The 26,601-nt window shown below is 41.1% G+C and overlaps 1 protein-coding gene across 12 annotated transcripts in view; it reads right to left on the reverse strand.

The window, feature by feature from the left end:
* PTPRD (protein tyrosine phosphatase receptor type D) overlaps positions 1-26,601 on the reverse strand; it is a 1,247,124-nt gene that overhangs the window by 34,187 nt on the left and 1,186,336 nt on the right. For all 12 annotated transcript variants that reach the window (XM_033918844.1, XM_033918800.1, XM_033918751.1 and 9 more), the window contains 2 exons: positions 19,952-20,078; positions 17,480-17,605 (listed from right to left, as the gene is read on the reverse strand). In XM_033918844.1, coding sequence (XP_033774735.1) covers positions 17,480-17,605; positions 19,952-20,078 — 253 coding nt within the window. The remainder of the gene's footprint in view (positions 1-17,479; positions 17,606-19,951; positions 20,079-26,601) is intronic.

Raw genomic sequence — 26,601 nt, forward strand, 5'->3', positions numbered from 1 at the left:
ACAGCCTCCTACACCGATCCTGTTCTGCTGAAAACCTGGCTTCAACAAGTAAAAATGGGTTGAGATTATTCTCTGATGAACTCCAGCCTCCTGTTTGGTTTTCACCCGATCTGTGTCTAATTACTTTTCTCTCATGTACGATCTCTGATATGATGAATTTCTCCTGTAAACTTTTATGCTTATTTACTTACTTCATTATGATAAGTTTTCTGCCAAATTATAATTTCCTATATTGATACTGCACGTCTCGTTATTTGTTCTTCAAGATGGCGCTTCATTATCTTTGCTGTTAATTAAGGTGCAAAATTTCTCCCTCATGAATATCGTGCTGGAGAGTTTTCAATGTACATACATTTCTACTTTGGAAATTATTCCAGGTAATTACCAATTTATTTGTAAAAGCCTTCTATTAATAAGGAATCACTGTTTTGATGTACTTTTTTTCCTAGGATCATTCTTCTTATTGAATTTATTTGTTACTGAGTTCATAGTTTAGTATATTTTTATTTGACTTTGTATTTTTTTGTAGGTCTGACATTTTATATACATTTACCTTGTAATCTGCCTAGTAATTTTTTAAATAAATAAATAAATAGTTAGAATTAATCTGGGTTATTTTGCACACATACTTGTATGAGATCAAAAGTTTGTATACAAAGACAAACACCTCCTAAAGATGCATCTGAAAATTATTTCATTGAGTCACGATAAAACTACATAGACACAGGCTGTACACACAACTTTATGTGCATTTCAGGTATACAATTTTATCAAAGCCTATTTCTGCCAGTAATGCAGTTCCTTATAAGTATAGTAGAAACACTTTTGGGAACTGTCTCCACAGGAAGCTGGTAGGACAACTTTAGTAGCAAAAGCCCTACAGAGAAGAGCTCTCTGTCTATCTCTTTTCTTCACAGAAAGGAGCCTGTGGAGATGTGTTGGGTGGAGGAGGGGAGTGGGGGTCGAGGAGACTAGAGCACAAAATACAAGAGAGCTTCCCAAAGTGTGGACCTGTGGTTTTGTATGGACTCAGTGACCACAATGGAGACAGTTACCTCTGCACAAAAAGCAGCCAAATCCAAAGGAACAGAGCAGAGCACGCCTGGTCTTCAAAAACCCTCTTTACTAGCAACCAATAATAACATCCATATAGAATAGTCTTGTCAATCAAAAGAACATGTGGCAAGTCGTGGACTTGACACAGACCCTGTTTCGGCTAAAGTGCCTGCATCAGAAGTCCCAAATAGGTAAATGTCAAGCAAACAATGAAATCCAAATCCTTGAGTAAACAAAGTAGAAATAATGTGTCACAAAGTGTCTCTCCATAGGTGCATCACTATTCTGCATCTTGGGAGGAGGGGAGGTGTTCCACACAATTTTATTTAGCCACAAACACAGGGGCATGGCCACAAAAACATTGACAAGCACTGAAATATAAAGCAGATAAAACCAACTGTGTACTCTAATCCAGCTCTCCCCTCTGTCATTTCTCAGGGACTGAAGCAGAAAAGATGTATCTATATCAAGTACTATGATGTAACAGCAGAAAAACCAAAACCTTGGCTGAAGGATATATGTAATCTAAGTAGGGTACACTGAAACCTTGAAAAGTTGCTGGTAATATTAGTCTTTTCTTTTTAATCCTTTCACCTTATCTGTAAGTGGGAGCTCACTTAATGGCTGTTGCCTTTATCAGTTTATGAACTCATTTGAAACACAATAATTTAAGAATGGTCTCACATGCCTTCTCTTCATATCATACTAGCTCACCTCTGCTTTGAGTGTGTACATTAAAATGATATACAAGATCATCCTTATAAAATGATCTTGTAAAGTCCTATAAATAATATACATAGCATGCTGTTATTTGAAAAAAGTAACTGAAAGATGCTTTTATCCATTTTTCTTTCTTTTTTGATACTAGGGCCTGGAATCTGTAACCAGCGTCGTTGTTGGCGGCCACCTTAAAAGCAGAACAACCTTAAAAGCAATGTCAATCGCGTGTAAATCACGTGATGGCACCAAGTACAGAATTGCTTCTCTGGCAAAGGTAGGCACTGGAAATATAGGCCATGGTTTTCCTGAATTGTGCCTTCGTAGACACTTTAGGCTGCCTATTGCCTCTTCTGGCATGCCCACAGTGGTGCTAGGTGGTTTAAAACACCCATAGATTCATAATTGCAGTGCCAATTTTTTAGGCGCCTTGAAAATCAGTTAAAAACGTCATTTCAATGGTGTGCTTTTTAAATTGTTTAAGTGTTTTTTTTAAACTGAGTTTGGGTGTCTACCGGCACCTAAAAAATCAGAACTGATAACACCCTTCCTTCCCTCCCTTCCTCCCTCCCCAAAGCAACAGAGCCACCCCCCAAACTCTTCAGGTCCAAGGCAGTAGCAGCAGTCCATCCTGACAACTCCCCCTCTCCCTCTGCCCTGAAACAGCAGCCTCAGCCAATTCTGATAACCGCCGCTCCCTCCCTTTGCCACAAAGCAACAGTGTCAGCCAAACCTTACAACCCCCCTCCCTTACCTAAGGAGTAGCAGCAGCTGGTGAACAGATAAAGTAACTCGCACTGGCTTCCAGTAGAAGCGAGAGTACATTTCAAATTCTACTGCTTAATTTACAAGGTTCTCAATGGAGAGAGCCCAACCTACTGGAATAGCCGACTAAATCAATCCTCCTCAATCAGACACAGAAGATCCCACTCACTTTTCTCTCACCCATCATCCAAAGATGTCAAACGAAAAAAACTTTATGACAACCTAATAGCCTCCAAAGCAGCTAAACTGGACAGACAAATCACTACTCTGTTATCTTCGACTTCAGACTACAAAGCCTTCAGGAGAGATATTAAAATCATACTCTTCAAAAAACACATAAAACCTATCCAGCACAACCAATCCCAACCAAATATCTAACACTCTATTTACCCTTAGATCTCTCTAATACTCTTTTATCTATCAAACGTTATCTAAAACCCATAATTTCACCCTATTCTTATCTTCTAAAGACCTCCACTTCCCTTTGGTAACTCTTTACCCAATGTTTATTACCTTAAAAAATTCTCTGTCATCGCTTATTCTATTCCTTTTAATTTGAATATAATTCTTGTTTTTAGTTTGAATGTAATCCGCCTTGAACCGCAAGGTAATGGCGGAATAGAAATCAATAATGTAATGTAATGTAATGTAATGTAATAAAGTAACATAAACAGGCTGTTTACTGCTAGCTCTAGCAGGGCCTTTCTTTTGCCGTGTCAGAAGTGATGTGGCAGAGAAAAGGCCCTGCTAGGGCTGGCTGGAAGCAGCCTATTTATGTTGCTTTTTCTTTTCACCAACTGCCGCTACTCCTTAAGTAGGGGAGGGGGGTTGTCAGGATCAGCTGCTGCTGCTGCTGCTTTGGGGCTAAGGGAGGGAGTAGGGGTTGTCAGGACTAGCTGCCTACTGTATACAGTATACTAGCTTAGCACAGATCTTAACAGTGCTTAATTTTGGGCGTTGTTTACTGAATCTGGCCCAAGATACCTATCTTGTATAATTTATATTGGCTTTCTGTGATGGCTAAGGGCAAATTTAAGCTTTTGCTTCTTTTAGGTACAATCATGAAATGCAAAGCCCATTGTGGCTGGCAAATCCCTTACTGATATTAGATTCAATGAGAACACTATGATCACAAGTCATAGACTGTTCATTTCTTGCAGATGACAGAGAAATCACTGGCAATCTTTTATGTCCAGTTATGGGCCCCCATCTTTGGAATATCTTACCAGTCAAATTAAGGTTGATGGCAGATGTTGAAAGATATGAAGAGCTCGGCTGTTTACAAAGCAAAATTCTACAGCTAAATCAGCAGAGAATATTGTCTGGATTTGGGATGTAGAAGGTGAATTTAACTGGTTTGGACTGCAGTTTTTATGCCGTTGGTGTTCTAGAATGCTTTTGTTTTAATGTAAACTGAAGAGAATCTGTGGTATACAATAAATAAATATGTATGATCAGAAAGTAAATAACGATACAGTGCTGAATTGCAAGTAGTTGCCTAGACCCTAGTGTGCTACAGTCCAATGAACTGTAGTGGGCTTTCAGTCAGAAGCAATTTCTTCTGCTGTCTTTTATCTTCTGGTGCATTGGGCATGTATCCTTTAAACTAGCTTAGTCTTTATTCTGTAATTTGATTAACATAGTTTCACTATGGCATATTCAATTTGCTCATGCAAACTGCATCTTTATCACATATATTCTTTTAAAAGTTATTCTATGTAACTTGATCACTCAGCAGCACTGCATTCCACATAAAGATATTAGCTATGGCCGGATGATGCCTTGTGCTGCTTTCCGAGTGTCATTATAATTCAATGATTTTATGGTGCCGTATGCAGAATATACAAAGATTTTCTGTTTCCCTTGTGCAATCCACAAAAGCTCTATTTGCACCAGCTGAACATTGTCAGACTATGACATTTAAGAGAACTGACACAAATTGTGCTTTTGCTGTTAACCTTCATGCCTTCTGGATTCCTCGCACATGCTGACAGCATCCATTTCCCTGATATGGTGGGGTGAAACAGCACATGCCGTGGCCACATATTTCTAAGCATTAGCTGAAGCATCCTTGAATAGGGGAAATGCAGCAAATAACATCCAAAATTCATCATTCTGATCTGGCTCCTGTCATGCTAAATCCCCCTATTATCTGTATGCTGCAACTAGGGTCAGTAATGTGGAATACGCCACAAAAAACCTCTGAAAGTTTCAAGACAGCTATTTATTCTCCAGTAAAACAACTGTCTTTCTCCCCTGAACACTGACCTACAGGTTCTTTCAGAATGTGAACATGATTTATACTGCTTATATATCAGGAACTCCTAGAACCGGATTCTACAAACGGCACCGTTATCAGCTGGCACCTCCAAAAACGGCGCCAGTCGCGTGCCAATCACACACAACAGTGCTGTTTGTAGAATCACAGCCACCATCAAACATAGGTGTCAGATATGTAGGCTGGGGTTTTGAAGGCCTACATTTCCGGCACCTATGTTTGACGTGAATCGCGTCTATGGAGGCGCCTAAGGTCATTTCCGGCATTAACCACACCTACTTCAACCTCAGGCACCTCCTTAGATGCGATCATGTTGCTGTTTTTGGAGGCGCTGGTGGGTGCCTACATCGTAAAAAATATAATTACTTTTTAATTGCTTTTAAACGATGCAGTCGATTACGGTGCTAATTTAAAACAATTAAACCAATTAAGTTAGGCAGTGGTATGGTGCCTGCTAGTGCTGCCCGATTCACGATTCGAATCAATTTACCGATTTGAAACAGGTAAATCAATTCAAATCGATTCAATTTAAAAAAAAAAAGGCCTCCCGATTCGATGTTTCCTCAATGAATAGATAAATCTCAATGCTGTGTTTTGGATTGTTTGTAGTTGTTTTATCATTGTTGCTGGGCAGGGGAGGTAGAGAATGTCTAAAAGACCTAGGACTAGGGATGGCACTAAGAGCCGGAGGCATACCTCAATTCACATTGGCTTCCAATTTCGGCAAGAATACTATTCAAATTCTACTGTCTACTTTTTAAAACCATAAACGGCGACAGCCCAACCTACCTGAACAACCGTCTCATCCAAACTATATCAACTAGACATAGGAAAACCTACACTCCATTCAGGTACCCTCCAATCAAAGAAGTCAAACAGAAAAAAACTATATGATGGCCTCCTAGCCACACAAGCAGCAAAACTCGATAACCAAATCTCCAATCTATTAATTACGACCCCAGACTACAAAATATTCAGAAAAGAAATAAAAACTCTACTTTTCAAGAAATTCCTGCAAACGACTTAATACCGCTAGCTCCTTCCCATTTCCCAATACCACTTCCCAATACCTTCCCGATTCCCCAAAGCAACCTCATCTACTCCTTATCTCCACTAGAAATTACCAGATATCTGGCATAGAGGCATAGAGGGATATGGGTGACTAAAACTACATGTTTGTAAAATCCAGTTATTAGCAGGGAAACATCCAGGCCATGTATACCAAAAACAAAGCTGACAACACATAAACCAAAAATTGAAACGGAGAAAAAATAAACCTCAATTGAGGGAGGTTGGGACTACACAAGTACCCAGCCCTCCACACATCATCACGGGTTTACAAAAAAACTCCGCAAACATATATATGAGTCACTGCTTCACTCGTTTTCATACATACAAAATCATATTTTGGTCACTTTTTTTCAAAGTCTTTTTTATGTATAAGCGTCAGTATATAGCAATACAGGCCAGAATCCCAAACTTAACTCAATTAGTTAGCAAGGGCTACAGCTTAATTAAATTAGTGTAAGAGCTCTTGGAGATATGAAGCACACAGTCAAAAAAAAATATGGAAAAAATACACTCATCTGGAAAAAGGAGATTTTCACCAAAGGCTTCCAACTCATAATCCCGACAGAAAAGACTTTCTGTTTCGCCCGGCAAGGGCTACTTCAGGGGAAAAAAGCCATCTTCTACTGTCTCCATGTTTCTTACAACTTGTTGGTAGTGAAGCCGACTCCTCTCAGGAAGGTACTAAAACTACATCAGGTGTATACCTGACTGGGCCTCCGCGTGTGCGGATCGCCGGACTCGATGGACCATGGGTCTGATCCGGAGATGGCAGTTCTTATGTTCTTATGTAATACGTTTTTTGTAATTCTTTTGTAATCCGCCTTGAACCGCAAGGCAATGGTGGAATAGAAATGTAATGTAAAATGCTTTTTGCCTTTGTAAATGATTTTGACACTTTTCCTTTAAGAATTCAACTACTAGCTGATTTCTCCAGCTTAAGGACATTTATGATATTATATGTAAAGGAAATAAAGTTGTTAAATCAGAATGGGGTCAGAAACAGAAGAATTTCTGGAGAACATCGTGTCTTATAGTTCAATAAGAAACAGAATGTAGCTCAAAATAAACTAATCGCAAAGACAGATCTGTTTTACAAATCAATGTGTAAAGAAACATCTATTTAGCATGTTCTTTTGGTGCTGGTTATTCTATCCAGAACTTACAGGAAATTAATAAAGAAGAGGGTAGTGCTACTGCAAAATTGGGAAGAACCTGCCAGTTATTTTGTGCACAATAGTTAAAACCTTTTAGATCAAAACTTTCTAACTGCGTTCCCATTCCAGACATGTTTTAATGAACCCTGAGGAGTGGGAGGATGTCTTACACATGTTCATACCAAAGAAATCAGCAAGGTGATGGATTCATGTAAACCGTTCTGAGCTCCTTTGGGAGAACGGTATAGAAAATTGAATAAATAAATAAATAAATTCAACGACTTGACGAATCAGCAAATGATAAACATGGTACAGTCGTTCACTTATCAGTGCTGTCAATAAATGAGAGCACTTTCTAGTTAACTTGCCATCCCTAGCTGAATAATGTGCTGTTAGGATACTATAAGAGCCGTCACATCCCTCCTCACCAATACTTAATTTGTTTGCTAGATAAAATAATATTAACCTCAGCTACAATTTTCCCTTTTATTAGAATGGCTTAGAAATGTGCCATAGAATAATTTGAATTAGCAGGTCCTATGCACACAAATCTGTGCTAAATGGTTTCAGCAGGCATATAAAAATGCCACTTAATGCAGAATGTATTGCATTTTTATTGCACACTCACAAAAATGAAGAATCTCTGGCAAGTGCAACAGGTCAAAAAAAAAATATATATATATATACACACACCAAATCAAAATATGCAGTGTTCAAGCAGTCTCTAGAAGAACTATTGGTGCTAACCAGTTCAAAGTGAAAGAAGGGCCCGTAGCATGAGGAGATTACATCTATCTATTCCCCTCTCCCATCAAGATCATTCCCAATCAAGACTCCCAGCAAAACAAGCCTGTCCCTCCATTAAACATATTGGTTCCCCCAAACTGCTACCCTATCTCCACCCCCCCTAAAAAAGAAATTCCTTATCAATCCAAATGGTCCCAATTTTTAGAGAGAGTCCTATTAGCTTGCTATATTCAGTCAAATGATGTTACCTAGTAGCCTCTCATTTTAGGATCAGGAAGAGTTGGATTTATGCTACTGTGGCCCCTAAGCTGTAACATTTAAGAGGAACCCTCAATTAACTAGGAAGATACATTTTAGGTTTTTAATAGTTTTCCATGCTAGTTAAATATGAGGCGCCTAACTCAGTGGCATAGCCACAACTGGATCTGGATGAGCAGAATCTGACACATTTTGGGTTAGGCCCAGCCAAAACAGAAAAGCATTTTCTAAGCTTTACAGCCAGTGGCATTGTCCCAAGCCACTGCTGTCACTGTCAGCCCTGATCTCAGCCTTAGCAGCTCAGGTATTTATTTTTATATTTAGAGTAGGGGGGAAGGGTGAGAGAATTTCATGCTCACCACTTTGTGTTTGGGCCCACCTAAAATTTGCCATCTGGCTTTGCCACTGTCCTAGTTTATCTGTAAATCCGGCCCTGGGGTTATGATCAGACTCTGACAATGATCAGAAACTTAAGATATTCATTTGGAGTGCCCCTCTGCTATGCTCAGCTGACTGAACAGTTTGCTAAGAATGCAGGCTGCTTGGATGTTGGGAAAGATTGTTTTTCTGCGTTTTTCAAGTGGATGTTTTTATATTCGGGAATAGCCAAAATATCTAGATAAGTTATTATAAAAAAAGGGACAGATGTTTTGCCATTTTGAAAATGAACATTTTCTCTGCTGGATTTCTGGATACCTTTCTCAAAACGTTCAAACACAGACTTAGATGTCCTATCGAAAATGCTATTAAGGAGCACATAATTCTATCATCAACTGGTGAACAGTATATTATTGGGCTTTATAGCTACTCTTCACCATGCTATGCAACATAGGAGTGCCCAAGTGTGGCATAGTGGTTTGAGCTACAGCCTGAGCACTCTGAGGTTGTAGGTTCAAACCCCATGCTGCTCCTTGCAACCCTGGGCAAGTCACTTAATTCTCTACTGTCCCAGATATATTAGATAGATTGTGAGCCCACCGAGACAGATAGGGAAAATGCTTGAAGTACTTGTATGTAAACTGCTTTGAGTGTGCTTGTATAACTACAAAAAGGCAGTATATGAGTCCCAATCCCAGATAAGCTGTATAGTTGAAGGATTTGACATGATCTATCCACAATTTCAGATAAGTTTTGGGTTGTTGGGGTTTTTTTTTTTTTTGTTTGTTTGTTTTGTTTTTTTGGGGGGGAGGAGGTGTTGCTTCTGTTTTCTCTAATTTTTGTCTTATTTCTTTGAGAACTTTTCTGGATAATAGTACCTTTTTCTTGGCCTTGGGAGTGTTCTACTGTTTTTGATAGTTTTTTCAGTAGTGATATCAGGGTGTTTTGGGTTTTTTTTAAGCACTTTCTAGCATGATGATAGAATTTTGTGCTCCTTGTTAGTGTGGAGGGCCATAATCAAAAGAAACGTCTATGCCCAATTTGGACGTAGAGCATTAGTCACCCAAAGTCGGCACCGGTAAAATATCCATTCTCGAAAAGTATGTCAAAACTATTCCATTTTTTGAAAATCGTCTATCTGTACGTCCAAGCTTTTGATCATCCAGACCACTACTACATCTATTTTTATAATTTCAAGTTTTATTTAAAATTTGATTAATCGCTTAATCTTACTTCTAAGCAATGTACAAAAAAATAAAAAGTTTAAAAACAGTTTTCACATTCACAAACAAAAATTTGTCAAAGTCCCAAATGCCCAGAACAAGACCTTTTGGATGTGGGAGGGGCCAGTATTGTCATGAACTGGCCACCCAGACATGGCAACAGAGCAATGGGGCACCTTACAGGGCACTGCTGTGAACTTCACAAAAAGGGTGCCACATAAACATCTCAACAGAACTCCCTTATAGGCTATGGTGAGCCTCCCCAAAACCCACTACACCCATTTGTCTACAACCCCAATAGCCTTTATGGCTATAGGTGACACCTATATGGCAGTACAGTAGGGTTTTAGGGTTTTTTGGTGGGCTAACATTTTCCACCATGAATGTAGTAGTTATAGTGGCTTATGGGTTTGGGTCCTCCTCTCTATAGTTCACTAGCCCACCGCCCAGACTACTTAAGCCACCTCTGTGCAGCTCTACTAGGCTTTCCTATGCCAAGTGCTGATGTTCCAAAGGCAGGTATGTACATTTTTATTCTGAACTTTGTGGGGGTGCAATGGGGTCATTGAACACAGGGGAGGGGGGCATATGTGGTACTTTACTTTGTCTCTGCAGTGGTTATCTGGTCACTTTTAATATCTTTTGGACACATACTTGTCTTTACATCGTCTAACACGCAAAGTATAAATTTTGACTAGGCAGTCTCATCAAATATTCGATTATCTCTGCTTTTAGGATTATTTCCCCGGTGAGGCTTCATCTTCAACCCAGGCTGCCTCGAGGTCATCGAGTCCCTCTCGAGGCAAGGCATTGGCAGATCAGCTGTCTTTCTGTTCTTTTCTTCGCTAGATGGTTGATGAGCTGGAACTTCAATTGGATGCTGATTCTAAATACTCTAAGGAGTATCTCGAGGTCATGCATCTTCCTCAACCTCCTGCAGAGTCACTTAAACTTTCTCTTCACAAACTTTTGTCTCAGACTTTCACACGATGCCTGGAGACTCCTTATACAATTCCTGCTGTTTCAGGCGAATTGGACTCCAGGTATAAAACTCTGCATTGCAAAGGATTTGAGAATTCGCAGTTGTCTCACCAATCCCTGCTTGTGGAGTCCTCCTTGAAAAATTCCCATCCTTCCAAAGTTTATGCTACCGTTCCTCCTGGAAGGGAAGGGAAAACTATGGACAAGTTTGGACATCACCTTTACCAAAATGCTATGATGTCCTCCAAAGTCCTGAATTATAATTCTAATTTTGTAACTTATCTCAAGTTCATCATTGATCTTCTTCCTAAATTTCTCAACTATGTAGATACACAGAAGCACTTCAAATTCCAAGAAGTCAACGCTACTCTGTCACAACTCAGATTACATTTTCTCCAATCTTCTTATGATGCCTTCGAGTTGTCAGCCAGGGCAACTGCTTTCTCCGTAGCAATGCGCTGCCTGGTTTTGCACCATCGACATGGACCCTAATCTTCAGGACCGCTTGGCTAACATTCCTCGTGCAGGCAATGACTTCTTTGATGAATCTATCGAGGCAGCCACAAAGAAACTGAACATGAAAAATCTTTTGCTTCCATTGTCAGACCAAAGCCTAAGCCAGCTCCTTTCAAGCCTTCCCAACCTCCTCCAATTTTCCAGAGGCGTTATGCTCCGAGGGCGGCTCCTTACAGTCGTCTGCCTCCCAAGAAACAGCAGCATCAGAAGCAACAGAAACCTTAACCTTCTGCTGCACCTAAGGCTGCGCAGCCTTTTTGACTGTTTAAAACAGAGCATAACCTCCACCGTTCTGTCTCTGTCCCCCCAAAGAGTCCAGATATTCTTCTCATTTGTCATCCATGTAGTGAAATCTATTCAAGATTTGACTATGGCTTTGGGGGATATACAATTCAAATTGGGTTCCTGCACCATGAGAAATTGTTTTTGCCACTTAGGATGATGTTGAGCTCCATAACATTCCCATATCTTCATTAAGGAATGAAGTTTCTTCTTCCAAGGCCAAAATGTCAGAGGACTGTCACTTAGCAAATGATTACGTATACATTTCTTACCAATAATATAGGCTTTACCTAAAAACAAATCTTTACCTCTTCCCCTTGCTCCCATTAAGGCAGACTTATTAAAAAACTATACCTTCAAAGGAAAATATAAGGGCATTTTCAAGAAAACTACCAGTGCCACCCAAAAATCTTTGATTTTTCTACACTGCTAAATACCATGTGCAAAGGAATTCTTACATGGTCGACACTTAAAATATTGAGAGGTGCCTATTAGAGAATGACACGGGGAGCGATCCCCGCAGCGAACTGCTGCGTGGCTGCGGTTTGGCTGCGGGTTATGGTGACCTCATTAGCAAATCGCCGCAGACGCGGGGACAAATCCTTTCACCGACCGCAAAAACGGTGAATAGATTTGTCCCCGCAGGCCAATGTCCCCCCCTCTAGGAACCGCAATTTACCTGTGTTTTCACTGTGCTCCTCATTTGTCAGATCAACCCTTCCTGCCAATAGAACCCGCCCCCCCCCCCCGACGATCGCCCTCACTGGTAGGAGGGTGCCCAACCCCTCCTGCCGGCACCCCCAATGGCCCCCTATATCGCCAATAGGAGGGTGCCCAACCCCTCCTGCCGGTCCCTCCCCCAACAAACCCCGCCATCCCGAAACACCACCCTTAGTCTTACTTTCCAAGTTGGACCGGACAGCTCCTCGCTTGTCTGGCCAGCAGGCCTGCCTCCGTCCAAATGAGGCGGGCCCGCCCCTCCCCTCCCCTGCCTAACCCACAGGATCCTAGGGCCTGATTGGCCCAAGCACCTAAGGCCCCTCCTATAGCGGGAGTGGCTTTAGGTGCCTAGACCAATCAGGCCCTAGGATCCTGTGGGTTGGGCAGGGTAGGGGCGGGCCCGCCTCATTTGGACGGAGGCAAGCCTGCTGGCCATACGTGTGAGGAGCCGTCCGGTCCAACTTGGAAAGTAAGACTAAGGGGGTTCCGGGGTGGGAGGGTTTGTTGGGGGGGGGGTCCAGCAGGAGGGGTTGGGTACCCTCCTGCCGGCGATCTTAGGGGAGGCCATTGGGAGGACCGGCAGGAGGGGTTGGGTACCCTTCTGCTGCGATTGTCGGGAGGGCCGTTGGGGGGGTCTACAGGAGGGGTTGGGTGCCCTCCTGCCGTGATCGCTGGGGGGAGGGGAGACTTGCAGCCGTAAGCATTTAAAGTACATGTCGTGTTTGTTTTTGCATTGCTAGCCCCAGGGGTGGTGGAAGATTAGTGATTGAAAAACTGTATGAAAAATAACTATTTTAAATTTAGTGATCAAAATGTGTCAATTTTGAGAATTTATATTAATTAATTTTTTCTCTGCGTGTTTTGTTTTTGTATAGTTATTAACTAATATTTAACTAAGTTTTAAAGTTTTAAAGAATGTTTCCTTTATACGTAAATAAAGAAAAGTGAATGGGATTGCAGTGGTGGTGACGGGGCGGTGAATGGGGTGGCAGTGGCGGTGACGGGGCGGTGAAGAGGATGGTGAGACGGGGACGGGGCGGTGACGGGGATGGTGAGACGGGGACGGGGCGGTGACGGGGATGGTGAGACGGGGACGGGGCGGTGACGGGGACCAATTTTTTCACCGTGTCATTCTCTAGTGCCTATTTCTGAGACAATAAGCCCTATGGATCACATGAAACTGGAACTCCTGTAGCTTCACACTATGGCCCTCTCCAGATATCCTGCCTAAAACATCCAGTACCACTAGGAATCAGAGGGGTTCACCAAGGTCCATAGCCCAAGCCTCCAACTTGTATACACTTTCTGTGAATGATGTTTACTCAACTGCCTATGAAACCATGAAATAGAAACTTGGCCCAACATGTCCTCTTCCAAGAACTCCCATAGTTGCCTGTCAAAACATAATGAAAGACCTTGCAATCGCAGAGAGGCCAAGTAGTGAGTCAACTGTATATAAGCGACCTGATCTGCAATACCACCAGAAAGAAGATGTAAGGCCATTATATGCAGCAGTGTTTCATCTGGGAAATACCGCTGGAATCTCATACCCAGGGAGAACTCTGCATTCCCCAACAATGGCAAAAAGACTGGATCTTGGTTCCAACAATTAAGCAGTTCCCTCCATACCTGTCACAGGGGCCTCAACAGTATACTCTTCTGAATCGTTAAGGGAAGTATAGAAAGCCGTGCTTGTAAAAGAAAACTGAGACGCCAAAGATGCAACATCAGTGAACTGACTCGTATCCAAGTCACTTAAGTAATGCACAAGACTTGCTTGATTATATAGTTTAATGAGTAGAATCCCCAATTTCCCATGTCTCCAGCTGCCCAGCAAATAGCTCCACTTCATTTGAGACTTCTTCTCTCCTCAACAAAAATGTACCAACAGCCTTAATAAAGAGTGAATGTCTTTCAGGAGAACAAAAAGCCAATGTGGAAAAATTACCATACAGTATAAACATCAGCAATGTTAATTATCATTTCTATTTGGGGGGGTTTCAAAGAGGTCAAGGCAGATGACTTTAAAATATGCAATGTCACCTCAGTAACAACTATAGAAAAATAGACAAATATAGTGCAAAATATGGATAGCAGATATAAATTCTCAAAACTGACACATTTTGATCACTAAATTGAAAATAAAATCATTTTTCCTACCTTTGCTGTCTGGTGATTTCATGAGTCTCTGGTTGCACTTCCTTCTGACTGCATCATTTATTTCTGCACTCAGGCCCAACAACAGTCCTTTTCTATTCCCTACCTCCTTCCTATGTCCTTAGTACCCCCAGTGCCTCCTTCTTATGCCCTTAGTGCCCCTTCCTATGTCCTTAATGCCTCCAGCGCCTCCTTCTTATGTCCTTTGTGCCCCCAGTGCATCCTTCATATGTCCTTAATGCCCCCAGTGCCTCCTTCCTATGCCCTTAGTGCCCCTTCCTATGTCCTTAATGCCTCCAGCGCCTCCTTCTTATGTGTTTGGTGCCCCCAGTGCATCCTTCCTATGTCCTTAATGCCCTCAGTGCCTCCTTCCTATGTCCTTAGTGCCCCCTCACTCCCAAAGCCACGCAGAAGACTGCATGTCCCCAAGCCAACCTGCTGCTGCTTCCTTCTCTCCTCCCTCCCCCGGTCCACTGCCCGCCACCCGCTATATTAAATTATAGCCCCGGTGCCACAACTACAAGAAGGGAAGGGCCAGCGCGTGCAGCGATTGCATGCCACCGGCCCATAAGCCTTCCCCCGACATCAATTCTGATGTCGGAAAGAAGGTCCAGGCCTGCTAATTGCTGCTTGGCTGGTCCGGACCTTCTCTCTGACGTCAGAATTGATGTCAGAGGGAAGGATTGTAGGCCGGCGGCATGCAATCGCTGCATGCACTGGCCCTTCCCTTCCTGCAGTTGCGGCACCGAGGCTATAATTTAATGTAGCGGAGGGTGGCGGGAGAAGCGCGTTGAGAAACCTTGGGCTATGGCTAATGCCAGCCCTGGAGCCATGGGCAATTTTGTGGGGAAACACGACCCCTAAGCCCCCCCCTATTCCGACGCCTATGCCTTTTACTATGATAGATGCTTTTCCTGTGATACTCAATATCCTGCAAGTATTTTATGAAATTCAGCAAATTCATATATTGGGTAGCTGAGTAATGTTGCGATAACCCTATGTGATCTGATGACTTCCATTTCACTGGTAAAGCTTATAAAGAATGTGCCGAAGTGTTAGCAGCAATCCAACGGATCGCCTAGCTTTTCGGTATATCCCTAACGGCTGAAAAAACTGTAAGGCCTGCTCTGCTTAATAAGAAACTTAATTAACAATACCCCTCACCAGCTCTACACACCATCTGCTTGTCCACATTTCAAAGAATCTAGTAACCAGGAATGGGACTGCATCCTGCCTTCAGTAACTGGTTTCACATAATGTAGAAAAGTCTGACACAATCCACCAGCAAACAGAGGAATTCAAATAATAATAATAGTAATAATCATAAAAAACTGTGAACTGAAATTTGACTGATTTAAATATGACCTCTAATTATTTGTGCATCTCTCATCACTATCCATAACGTGTCTGCTTTAGATTTAATACTATACAGTAAAATGGAAAAAAAAAAAATCTAATCTTGAAGGAATCTTGTGTTTGGAAATCCAGTGATAAAATTTATACAGAATTAGCCAACATGTTACAAAAAAGTTTATGTAAAGGCAAGTTATATCAAAAGTCAGATTATGAAATGTGAACCTTACAGAGTTTCTCTTGGAGTGTTATCTGTACTGTACTTTTTAACTTGCATTATATTAACCTTCAAGCTCAAAAAACCTCAAAGGTTATTCAAGGCACAGACAAATTTAGAGTCCGAAGTGATGAGAAAGCCATAAAAAGAGGGATATGGTGAATGGGAAATGGCCTTTCAGCTGGTCCTGGTTTCCAGCATAAACATTTAAGTTTTCCAATAGTTGTGTTGTGCAGATTAGAGAATGACACGAGGAAAAAATTTTTCCCTATCACTTCTCTGTCCCTGTCACCGCCCCATCCCCATAGCATCCATACAAGTCTCAGTACTGCAATATTCAGCTTATTCCTTCCTTATAAATCAGAGTTCTGACTGCTGAACTAGAGAAAGATGTTCAGCTGGCAGGGTTTTGTTTATAAATTTTTATCAACACAACTAATATACTATATCCTAAAGCAAAAAAAAAAAAAAAAGGAAATAAATAGAAATTTTTTAAATACCTTTGTTGTCTGGTTTCTGCTTTCCTTATCTTCTCATTCAAATCCTTCTATCCACTATCTGTCTTCTCTCTACATCTTCCATTTGCTCTATTACTGTGCCTCTCCCTTCACCCCACCCCCCAATTGGCCTGGCACCCATCTTCTTCCCTCCACTCCCCCCATAGTCTGGAGTCTCTCTCTTCCCCATTTCCCTTCAGCGTCTGTTCCTCCCCACCCCACCTTCCCCAGTTTCCTTCAGCGTCTATTCCTATCTAGCCTACCTTTCCCAGTTCCCTTTAGCGTCTGTTCCTCTCTAGCCCACCTTCCCCAGTTCCCTTCAGCATCTGTTCCTCTCTACCCCACTTTCCCCAGTTCCCTTCAGCGTCTGTTCCTCTCCACCCCACCTTCCCCAGGTCCCTTCAGCGTCTGTTTTTCTCCACCCCACCTTTCCTCTCTTTCTCCCTCCAGGCCCCTTCGTGGCAGGCAATTTCTAAATGTGTTTCCTACCAGCAGCCGGAGCGTTGAAATCGCATGTGGCTGCAGGAAAGGTCGCCTCTGATGCAACTTCCGGTAGCGTCAGAGATGACCTTTACGGCAGCCGCATGCGATTTCAACGCTCCAGCTGCTGGTAGGAAACACATTTAGAAATTGCCTTCTGCGAAGGTAAGGAGCAGGGAGGGAGATGATCAGGCAGCGGCGATTGGGCTCAGGTGGCAGTGATCGGGCTCAGGCAGCAGCGATATGAAGGGAAGGAGATGCTTGGGCGGCGTTGGCGGCTATCAGTATGGAGGGAGGGAGCACGATCGGTGACTGTGCACGTCCCCTCCCTTCACTGCGGAGACAGGGAGGTGAATGGCCTTCTCCCCGTACCCGCGGCGACCACCTCTTTTCTCTCCTCTGTTTTGGCAGATTACTCACAGATACTTGCGGCTAGCAGTGGGTAACAGCCACTGTGTCATTCTCTAGTGCAGATGCAAAATTTGAAAGCAAGCAAATCACTAGATGTTACAGATAGCCACGAAGAATAATATTAACCATATAGTCTATCATAAGATTAAAAATGTGCAAAAGAAAGAAAATTAACTTTTCATATTTTTAAGTCCACCGAAAAGCCACCAAATACTTACCCTTGCGTCTGTGACCTTGAACTCTCTTAGGATATATTGTGGCATGTTGTACTCTGCCATGGGATCTACCACAAAATACTGATACCTGGCAGAACGCTCTGCAGGCCAGTACTGATGGCATTTTTCCTAGTGGAAAATAAAACAAAAAGAGAGGAATGTAACGTTATGCTCCATTCACACTGTCTAGTCAGTAACATGAACTTAGTCTTGACGTCAGGCTTGAAGAACTGCAATGCAGCTGGTAATGGGTATCTGCAGGACATGCACACGGCTCATTTCACTACAGTCACGCAAATAATTCACCGACTCTTTATTGGGTTTTCTGGTTGATTGCCATACTGGGCACTAGTCTAAGATAGTAAGATAAGGGTAGGCAATCTCAAATACTTGAGCAGCAGTGTGGAAAATGCACATTAAAAAAAAGCAAAGATGGTCATTAAAATTGTCTATCTTTACACACAGGCCACAATGGGGCACAGCCAAGGACACTACATTAATTAATAGTAATATTTAAATTTAGCTGGTAAAGATGTGAAAAGGTATAAAACGGCAGGGCAGAATTAAGGATTCAAGTTATAGATAGACTGTTGTTTAAAAGTGTGTTTGTCAAGGGATGGAAACAATTTGGTATTACTACAGTGGTCTCGGGTTGACATTGGGGACAAAGGCTGACACAGACTTATCTATTAAATCTCGTGCAAAGGGGAGAAAAAAACAACTTATTTTGCTTCAAAGTCAAAAATTCCAGTTACTTAGAGCATCATCCCAGTACCTGAATTTGCAATGTTCATTGTTTCAGGAGAGAAAAAATGTTTTACCCCCCCTCACACACACACTTTTACTAAGCCGCAATAGAAGTTTTTACTTTTGTAGAATTATTATAGTTATGATTTTGTTGTTAGATAAAATGCACATCCAGGGAGAGGGGGAGGATTATAAGGTCTTTTAATTATTTATATAGATGATAATAGGAGGGAAGGATGGTTTTTTTTTTGAGGTTTGATAAATAAGTTTGATTAATCATATGAATAACTTATGTTTATTTTTTTTCCAATTCTTCATTCATTTTTTCATCTTACATCAAGTGTACAATAATACATCAATTAAATCAATTAAATCATACACATCACTTTTCTAGCATCATCTTCAATATATAAATTTCCCATCCACCCTTTCCACAAATATTATAAAGCAAACATATCTCACATATAATAAATTGAAAAACATTGATTTAACTTGAATAACTTATATTTAAAATATGTAAAATATATCTTGGAGAAATTGAAAGGAGACAGGTTTAGGACAAACGCCAGGAAGTTCTTTTTCACCCAGAGGGTGGTGGATACATGGAACACACTTCCGGAGGCTGTGATAGGCAGAAACACGTTACAGGGCTTCAAAGAAGGTTTGGATAGGTTCCTAGAGGACAAAGGGATTGAGGGGTACAGATAGGAGTAGAGGCAGGTTATAGGGATAGGAGTAAGAGGTAAGTTATAGAAATAGTCAGGGATCACTGCTCAGGCAATAGGCCTGAAGGGCCGCCGCGGGAGCGGACCGCTGGGTGAGATGGACCTCTGGTCTGCCTCAGCGGAGGCAACTTCTTATGTTCTTATGAAAAATTTTATAATTACTTTAATGATAAAATGATCTGTATGAATCTTGTAAAATCCTAAGTGATGTCTAAAGTGTTAAATGTATAATCTATGTTGTTTCCACTTATTGAAAGTGTTTTAAAATGAATAAAGATTATTTTTTTAAAAAAGAAGTTTCTACTGTACTGTGGCACAGAGTGCTAAATGCTCCGAAGCTTATACAATTCCTATGAGCAGCGGGAGCAGCGTCAGAGCATTTAATGCCCCAGGCCATGGTAGAAACCTATATCATGGCTTAGTAAAAGAGGGATTTAATTTTTTTTAAATAAATATTCATTTTTAAAACTCACAATAAGTGTAACATAAAATGCAATCATTTTATGCTTTAACATCACTTAATATATCATCAAATTCGAACTCTCATCAAATATTCCCCCTCCCTTATACCCAACAATTATTCATAACAAAAGAAATCATGAAATATTCCCACTCCTCCACCCCACCTGTATTGCATTTGGCTGTATTTCTTTATATTTTACTGTTTTTATGTTCAAAACTTAGGACTCCTTTGACGAAGCCTCGTTAGCTGCTTTAGCGCACGTGACTTTTCATCATGCGCTAACCCCCGCGCTAGCCGAAAAACTATCGCCTGCTCAATAGGAGGCGGTAGCGGCTAGCATAGCCGGCAGTTTAGCGCGTGCTTTTGCGCGCGTTAATCTGCTAAGGCGCCTTCGTAAAAGGAGCCCCTAAACTCTTGGATAGATTTGTTAGAAATGTTTCTTATTTACAAAAATCACTACTGATTATCTTCCAAAACGTGACTTGTTCTTTCAACATTTCCCTCACAGAGTGTGCTGACCATATCTGTGCAAGTGCTTACCCTGCCCATTTCTCTGAGTTTTGTCAGCATGACAACAATTGTGGAATTATGTTCCCAGAGCATTCTCCAGAAATCTTCTGTTGTCTCAGCCAAGGGTCCCTGTGTAGCTATATAGGCCTTTTGTTGCCTAAAAGAGAAAGGAGAAAAACAAAACAACAACACCCATGTAGAAAAGCAATGCAAACATATGGCTTTGCTTACATGTAGGCAAAAAGGGGGGTGGTTAGAGCTGCTGCCTCAGCACCCTGAGGTTGTGAATTCAATCCCAGCCTGTTCCCTGTGACTCTGGGCAAGTCCAGGAACCATAGTTAGGTTGTAAGCCTGCCGAGACAGATAGGGAAAATACTTAAAGAGTACCTGATTACTATTCAATGTACAGTAAACCCCTGCAAATTTGCGGTTCGCAAAACGCAGACTCAGTAATTTGCGGTATTTTCCGACCGCTTCTTCCTGGTACTAAAGTCATGGTTACACCAATCAGGAGCTGCTTTGATACGCCAGATAGCCCAAAAAAGGAAATTGTTAAAAAAAAAAAATTGCGAATAACCGAATCCGTGGATACTGAAACTGCGGATTCGGAGGGAGAAGTGTAGTGTAAAAAGTGAAGGAAAGAAACAAATGCATAAGGAGGCCTTGGAAACAGTATTAAGAGCACAGAGAGAACAAGATGACCAGAAAAATAAAATCACCAGATAACAAAGGTATGAAAAATGTTTAACTTTTCAATTTAGTGACTGAAATATGCCAGTTTTGAAAATTTACAACTGTTGTTTTTATATTTTGGACTGTTCAGGAAAAAATGAATTTCTTTCTATTTCTTTTGTGGTGTACTGTGTGTGGAGTCTGGCATATTAGGGTTTTGCTTGTGTACAATAGTACTTTTAGTTTGTGGGGTTGTATTTGAAAATGATTTGTTTGTTTGTTTGTTTTCTGCATGTGTGACTGAGACCAGGTGTTCTGGTGGGGATAGAAGTCCAGGAACATTGGTTGGTGTTGAGACCCCAAGTAGGAAAATATTTGTCAGCTCTCCTTTAGCTTTTTTGGACTTGAAACAGCCCCAACTGAAAAATGAGTGATTACTTATGGCATGATCCCTGACAAACGACACTCACGTACCCAGATTTCTAACCTCAGTTTATATTTGAGTCAACCTTTTTTTTTTCCTCCTTTTTATGGGAAAAAAGGTTACCTTGGTTTATATTTGACTCTATATGGTATTAAAGATACCTACAGAAGCCCTTCCCTCATTGAATAAGTTGTTCTAATAGCTCCTTTAAAAATGGCAAACCATGGGCCAAGTCTGCAGGTGTTAGGGTTACAGCTGTTTCATACAGCTGTTTGAATATCATTGATTATATTAGATACCACCATTGAATATATAGAAGATTGCACATTTCTATCTGCTTTATTTGTCTTTGAGACTGATAGAAAGCAGGTTTGAACTTATTTTTTCAACACACATCTGAATTGATTTTGGGGGAAAAATGTATGCAAGGAGACTCAGGAAAGGAGTTAGCAGTTCCTGGTCCTACACAATAAAGTTTTTCATAATAATGGAGTTTTTGTCTTGAGGTTTTCTGTTAAGTTTCCGATAAAATTAACATGTGGTATATTTTCTTTGATCCTAAACAAATGCAAGCTTTATTGAATAATAGTTTTCCTATCCAACTGATAGCTGCTAGCTAGGAGGTAGAAAATCATTAATTTACAGGCTTTAATTATTTGCATGCTTGGTGACTATTGCTTTATGGAGTGTGAAATGCTTTTTTTGCTTGTAATTCCTCTCAAATTCTTTCTGGGGTTTTCTTATTGTGAACTAAGAGATGGTAATTTAGTATTTTTTTCATTTCTGAGATATATTTTCTTTAATAATGCATCTATACTGAGCAGGCTGTAACCCCTTGCCTAACAAGTACACTCCAAATCAAGAGATTGTACCATCATATGCTCAATAATAGCACACATGGCCTTTGCACCTAAAAATACATGCGCCCTTAAAAAATCACCCCCATCATATGCTTATAACATTTGCAAATAAACAGGGATCATTGCATGGATATGTATAAAAAAAATGTTGGCTTCATGGGATCAAAGAGGAACTTTTCATCACATTAATAAGTGATATATATGACATGGAGGAAGGAGTGGCCTGGGTTGTGGGTTCAAATCCCACATTGCTCCTTGCAATCCTGGGCTAGTCACTCAATCCTCCATTACCTCAGGCACATTAGATAGATTGTGAGCCCACTGGGACAGATAGGGAAAATACTTGAGAACCTGATTGTAAACCGCTTAGATAACCTTGATAGGTGGTATATAAATGCCTAAATTAAAACATAAAGCAAATGACACACTGCTTAGGCAGCATTATATTGTATTTATAGATTGCAGAAGCAAGCACAAGTAGGCTTGTGAAGACTGAAGAAAAGGTGTACAGTGAAAGTACAGGTAGAATCTGAAGGGAAATTTATTTCAGTCTACCAGGGACTGGGCAGAAGATTCACCTTTCAGCTGGATAATGGTTCTATGTACAAAACAAAAGCAAGAATGGAGTGGCTCAGCAGGATGAAAGAGAATGTCTTCCAGCGGCCCAGTCAAATCCCAGACCTGAATCCAACAGAAAATCTGGCAAGACTTGAAGACTGCAGTCTACAGATAAACCCTAGCCAACTTAAAAGAGATTCATTCTGCCAAGAAAAATGGGCATAATTTCATTAGCCCACTATACAAACATGGTAAACACTTAATCTAAACAAATCCTGGCTGTTGTCACTACAAACGGGGCTTCCAACAAGGACTAGTGTGAAGACTTATGCAATAAGTTTTTTTTTGGTATCTTATTCTATAGATCAGTAAGACAATTTCCTAAATTAATCCATTTTTAAGATTACAAAATCTGAAAAATATACAAAGGTGTGGAGGCTTTTTAGAAAGCAGGGATACGGGTGGGAAAAAAAATCAGTTCAGTTTTTTTTGGGATCTCTCATTTTCAGATACTTATATATTTCTTTCATTTCTTTTTATTAAAGGTCAGGGGCCAAGTAATTTTGCACTAAAACAATGGGGGCTGCTATCCATTTTCAACAAAACTTGCTTGAAACTGATTTAATGATTAGAGCAGCAGGCTGAAAAGTAGGGAAGTCAGGATTCAAATCCCACTGATACCCCATTGCTTCGTGTAGAAATTTAGAATGGAAAGCACTTTGAACTGAAAGGTGTGAGCTAAATTCAAATATTTATTTTAAAAAACTTGCTGCCAAGCATCTGTAACAAAAGGTAACAGTAAATCAAGAGCAGCACAAAGACCCCAGAAAGGGCAACATGGAACTGCCATTCTAGTCTGTATCCCTCTCCTAAAACACACAGGGGCTCATAATCGAAACGGAAATACGTCTAAAAACCTACCCAAGTCAGCACTTGGAAGACCTAAAAGACAGGTCTATGTTTATGTTTATTCAAATTTGATATACCACTGGTTAAGGGGTTGGAGGAGTTGCCGTATAGTGAGAGATTAGAGAAACTGGGCCTCTTCTCCCTTGAAAAGAGGAGACTGAGAGGGGACATGATCGAAACATTCAAGATAATGAAGGGAATAGACTTAGTAGATGAAGACAGGTGTTCACCCTCTCCAAGGTAAAGAGAACGAGAAGGCACTCTCTAAAATTAAAAGGGGATAGATTCCGTACAAACGTAAGGAAGTTCTTCTTCAACCAGAGAGTGGTAGAGAACTGGAATGCTCTTCCGGAGGCTGTTATAAGGGAAAACACTCTCCAGGGATTCAAGACAAGGTTGGACAAGTTCCTGCTGAAACAGAACGAACGCAGGTAGGGCTGGTCTCGGTTAGGGCACTGGTCTTTGACCTGGGAGCCACCGCTTGAGCGGACTGCTGGGCACGATGGACCACTGCTCTGACCCAGCAGCGGCTGTTCTTATGTTCTTATGAATCTTACAGAGTCACAAGGAACAGTATGGTATGGTACTGAGGTTGTAGCATTAACCACTCCGCCATACTTGTATTTATTTGGAGCACCCAATCATATAGACTGTGTAAGTTCATAATAGCAGTACAAACTCCTGGTCCATGGTGGAGGGAGGGGAAAAAAATGGGACACAGCACAAATTTTCAGCTTCCATCAAAAAAATATAGTTTAGTTGAAACCGAAAACATAGCTGAAAATTAAAATAACCTTTCGGTCAAAGCCAAAACAGAAAAAAAGGGTTTTTGGTCAGTTTCAGCACTGTAGCCAAAATTTGGTTGGCCACTAATAATTAAATTCTACAGGACTCCAGATGCCTTTGATTCCCAGTGAGCCTCACAGTGACCAGCATAGGGATTTTTACTGGTCCAAAAGACTATGGCTCCCTTTTATCAAACAGGCTGTGATTGTGCCACAGAAAAACATTTACTCCGTTAGTGTGTCGGAGCACAAAAAAGTTTGCGGGACACTAGTTAAGAGCAGTGCTTGCCAAATATTCTGTAGCTGTGATCCCTAAAGCTCCACCTTCCTATTTGTGGTACTTTCTATGGAGTTTGCATGGGCCTAGTTTTAACTCAGGATCGACAAGAAGTGCCAGCTACTGACTTTTTAAATTTTTGTCTCAGCCTGGTTTCAATCCCTCAAATGTTGAATTTGTGACCCCATTTAGTGCCAAGGCCTACAGTTTATGAAATGCTGCTTAAAAAGTAGAAATAGCTTCATTTGATACATTTTAATATTCATATGAAAATGAATGCACATCTCTTCTTGAAAGCACCATTGTTAAAATGTTGTTTATGATCAATGAAGAAAATGGTTCTTAATTGTGGTTTCTTTTCAAAATTACAAGAATATCCATTTTTAATGGTTGGCACACTGAAAGAACTATGGAATAGGTCCAGTGCTGTCCAGAATTTTGTGAGCTGGTAGTAACTATTATTAAAAATTAAATTATATTCACTTTATACCAGTTTCTCAACATGCGTTACGCGTACCCTTAGGGGTATGCGGGCTGCTTGTTGGGGGTACGTGGCCTGGCTACTGTTGAGGATATTCCCCGCCCGTCAGTAGAAGCTGCTGCCGCCGATCCCTGCCTGCCCCCCTTCCCCCGCTGAAGCCGCTGCCGGGGCTCCATCCCGCCTGCCCGCACCCCCCTTTCTCCAAAGCCAACCCAGTTACTTGAAGGGGCCGCACTTGCTCCCTCCGCCCCCAGCAAACTCCATGTAGGGACGCAACTCACACGCTGCATGTAAGTAGCAGTCCCAGAAACCTCCTCTCTGACATCAGAGTTCACATAAGAGGGAAGGCTTGTGAATCGCTGCTCATGAGGTCTGGAGGAAAGGAAGCTTGCAGGAGGCAGAAAGAAAGAAAGAAATATTGGATGCACAGTCAGAAGGAAGTGCAACCAGAGACTCATGAAATCACCAGACAGCAAAGAGAAAAAATGATTTTATTTTCAATTTAGTGATCAAAATGTGTCAGTTTTGAGAATTTATATCTGCTGTCTATATTTTGCACTATATTTGTCTATTTTTCTATAGTTGTTACTGAGGTGACATTGCATATTTTAAAGTCATCTGCCTTGACCTCTTTGAAAAAACCCCGTATATAAATTATAATTAGCATTTTCTCTGTGTACAGTGTGCTTTTTTAATTTGGTAGTTACTATTATGTATTAATAAGATTAGGAGTGTATGGCGCAGTGGTTGGATCTACAGCCTCAGCACCCTGTGGTTGTGGGTTCAAACCCTGCGTTGCTCCTTGTGACCCTAGGCAAGTCACTTAATCCTCCATAGCCCCAGGTACGTTAGATAGGTACTTGTGAGCCCACCGGAACAGAGAGGGAAAATGCTTGAGTACCTGTTGTAAAAACCGCTTAGATAACCTTGATAGGCGGTATATAAAATCCTAATAAACTTGATTATATTTGTGTATATGAAAAATGGATGGAAGAAATTGCATTACAATTAGTACAGTTATTATGGGGGTGGAGTCAGGGGCGTAGCTTGGGCAGGTCAGGGGCGGAGCTTGGGCAGGTCTGGGTGTAATTGGTTGGTATTTGTTAGGCTTAGGGGGTACTTGGCTTGAAGAAGTTGAGAAACACTGCTCTATACTCTCACGTGCCATGGAAAGAGAAGAAAACCATCAGTTGGGCCTCCTGGTACAGAAGCACTCTCCAAGATTTGCTCCACAGCAGATTTTCTTTTGTATGTGATATGTAAAGGAACAAAATGGATTGGGATGTCTTGTATCTGCAGGTATTGGTATCTAGCATTGCTGCTGTGTTGCTTTATATATATATATATATATATATATATCTCATTAATTAATAAAAAACAGTCATGGGCATATAGCTGCTTTAAATTAGCGGTGACATTTTAATTTTCCTTCCCCACCCTCTCCCTTTAGATTTAACATGTCTCTCTCTTCATCCTGCAGGACTCCCTACCTGTGTTTTTTGTTAGCAGCAGAGGTATTAAAAACATAGAAAATGATGGCAAAAATGGCCCATCCAGTTTGCCCATCTGCAGCATCCACTATTTCCTCCTCTCCCTAAGAGATCCCAAGTGCTACTTTCTTGAATTTAGACAGTTTGTCTCCACCACTAATACCAGGAGACTATTCCATGAATCTACCACCCTTGCTGTAAAAAAAAAGTATTTCCTTAGATTA

Source organism: Geotrypetes seraphini, chromosome 1 (assembly GCF_902459505.1).
Source record: "Geotrypetes seraphini chromosome 1, aGeoSer1.1, whole genome shotgun sequence".
NCBI lineage: Eukaryota > Metazoa > Chordata > Amphibia > Gymnophiona > Dermophiidae > Geotrypetes > Geotrypetes seraphini.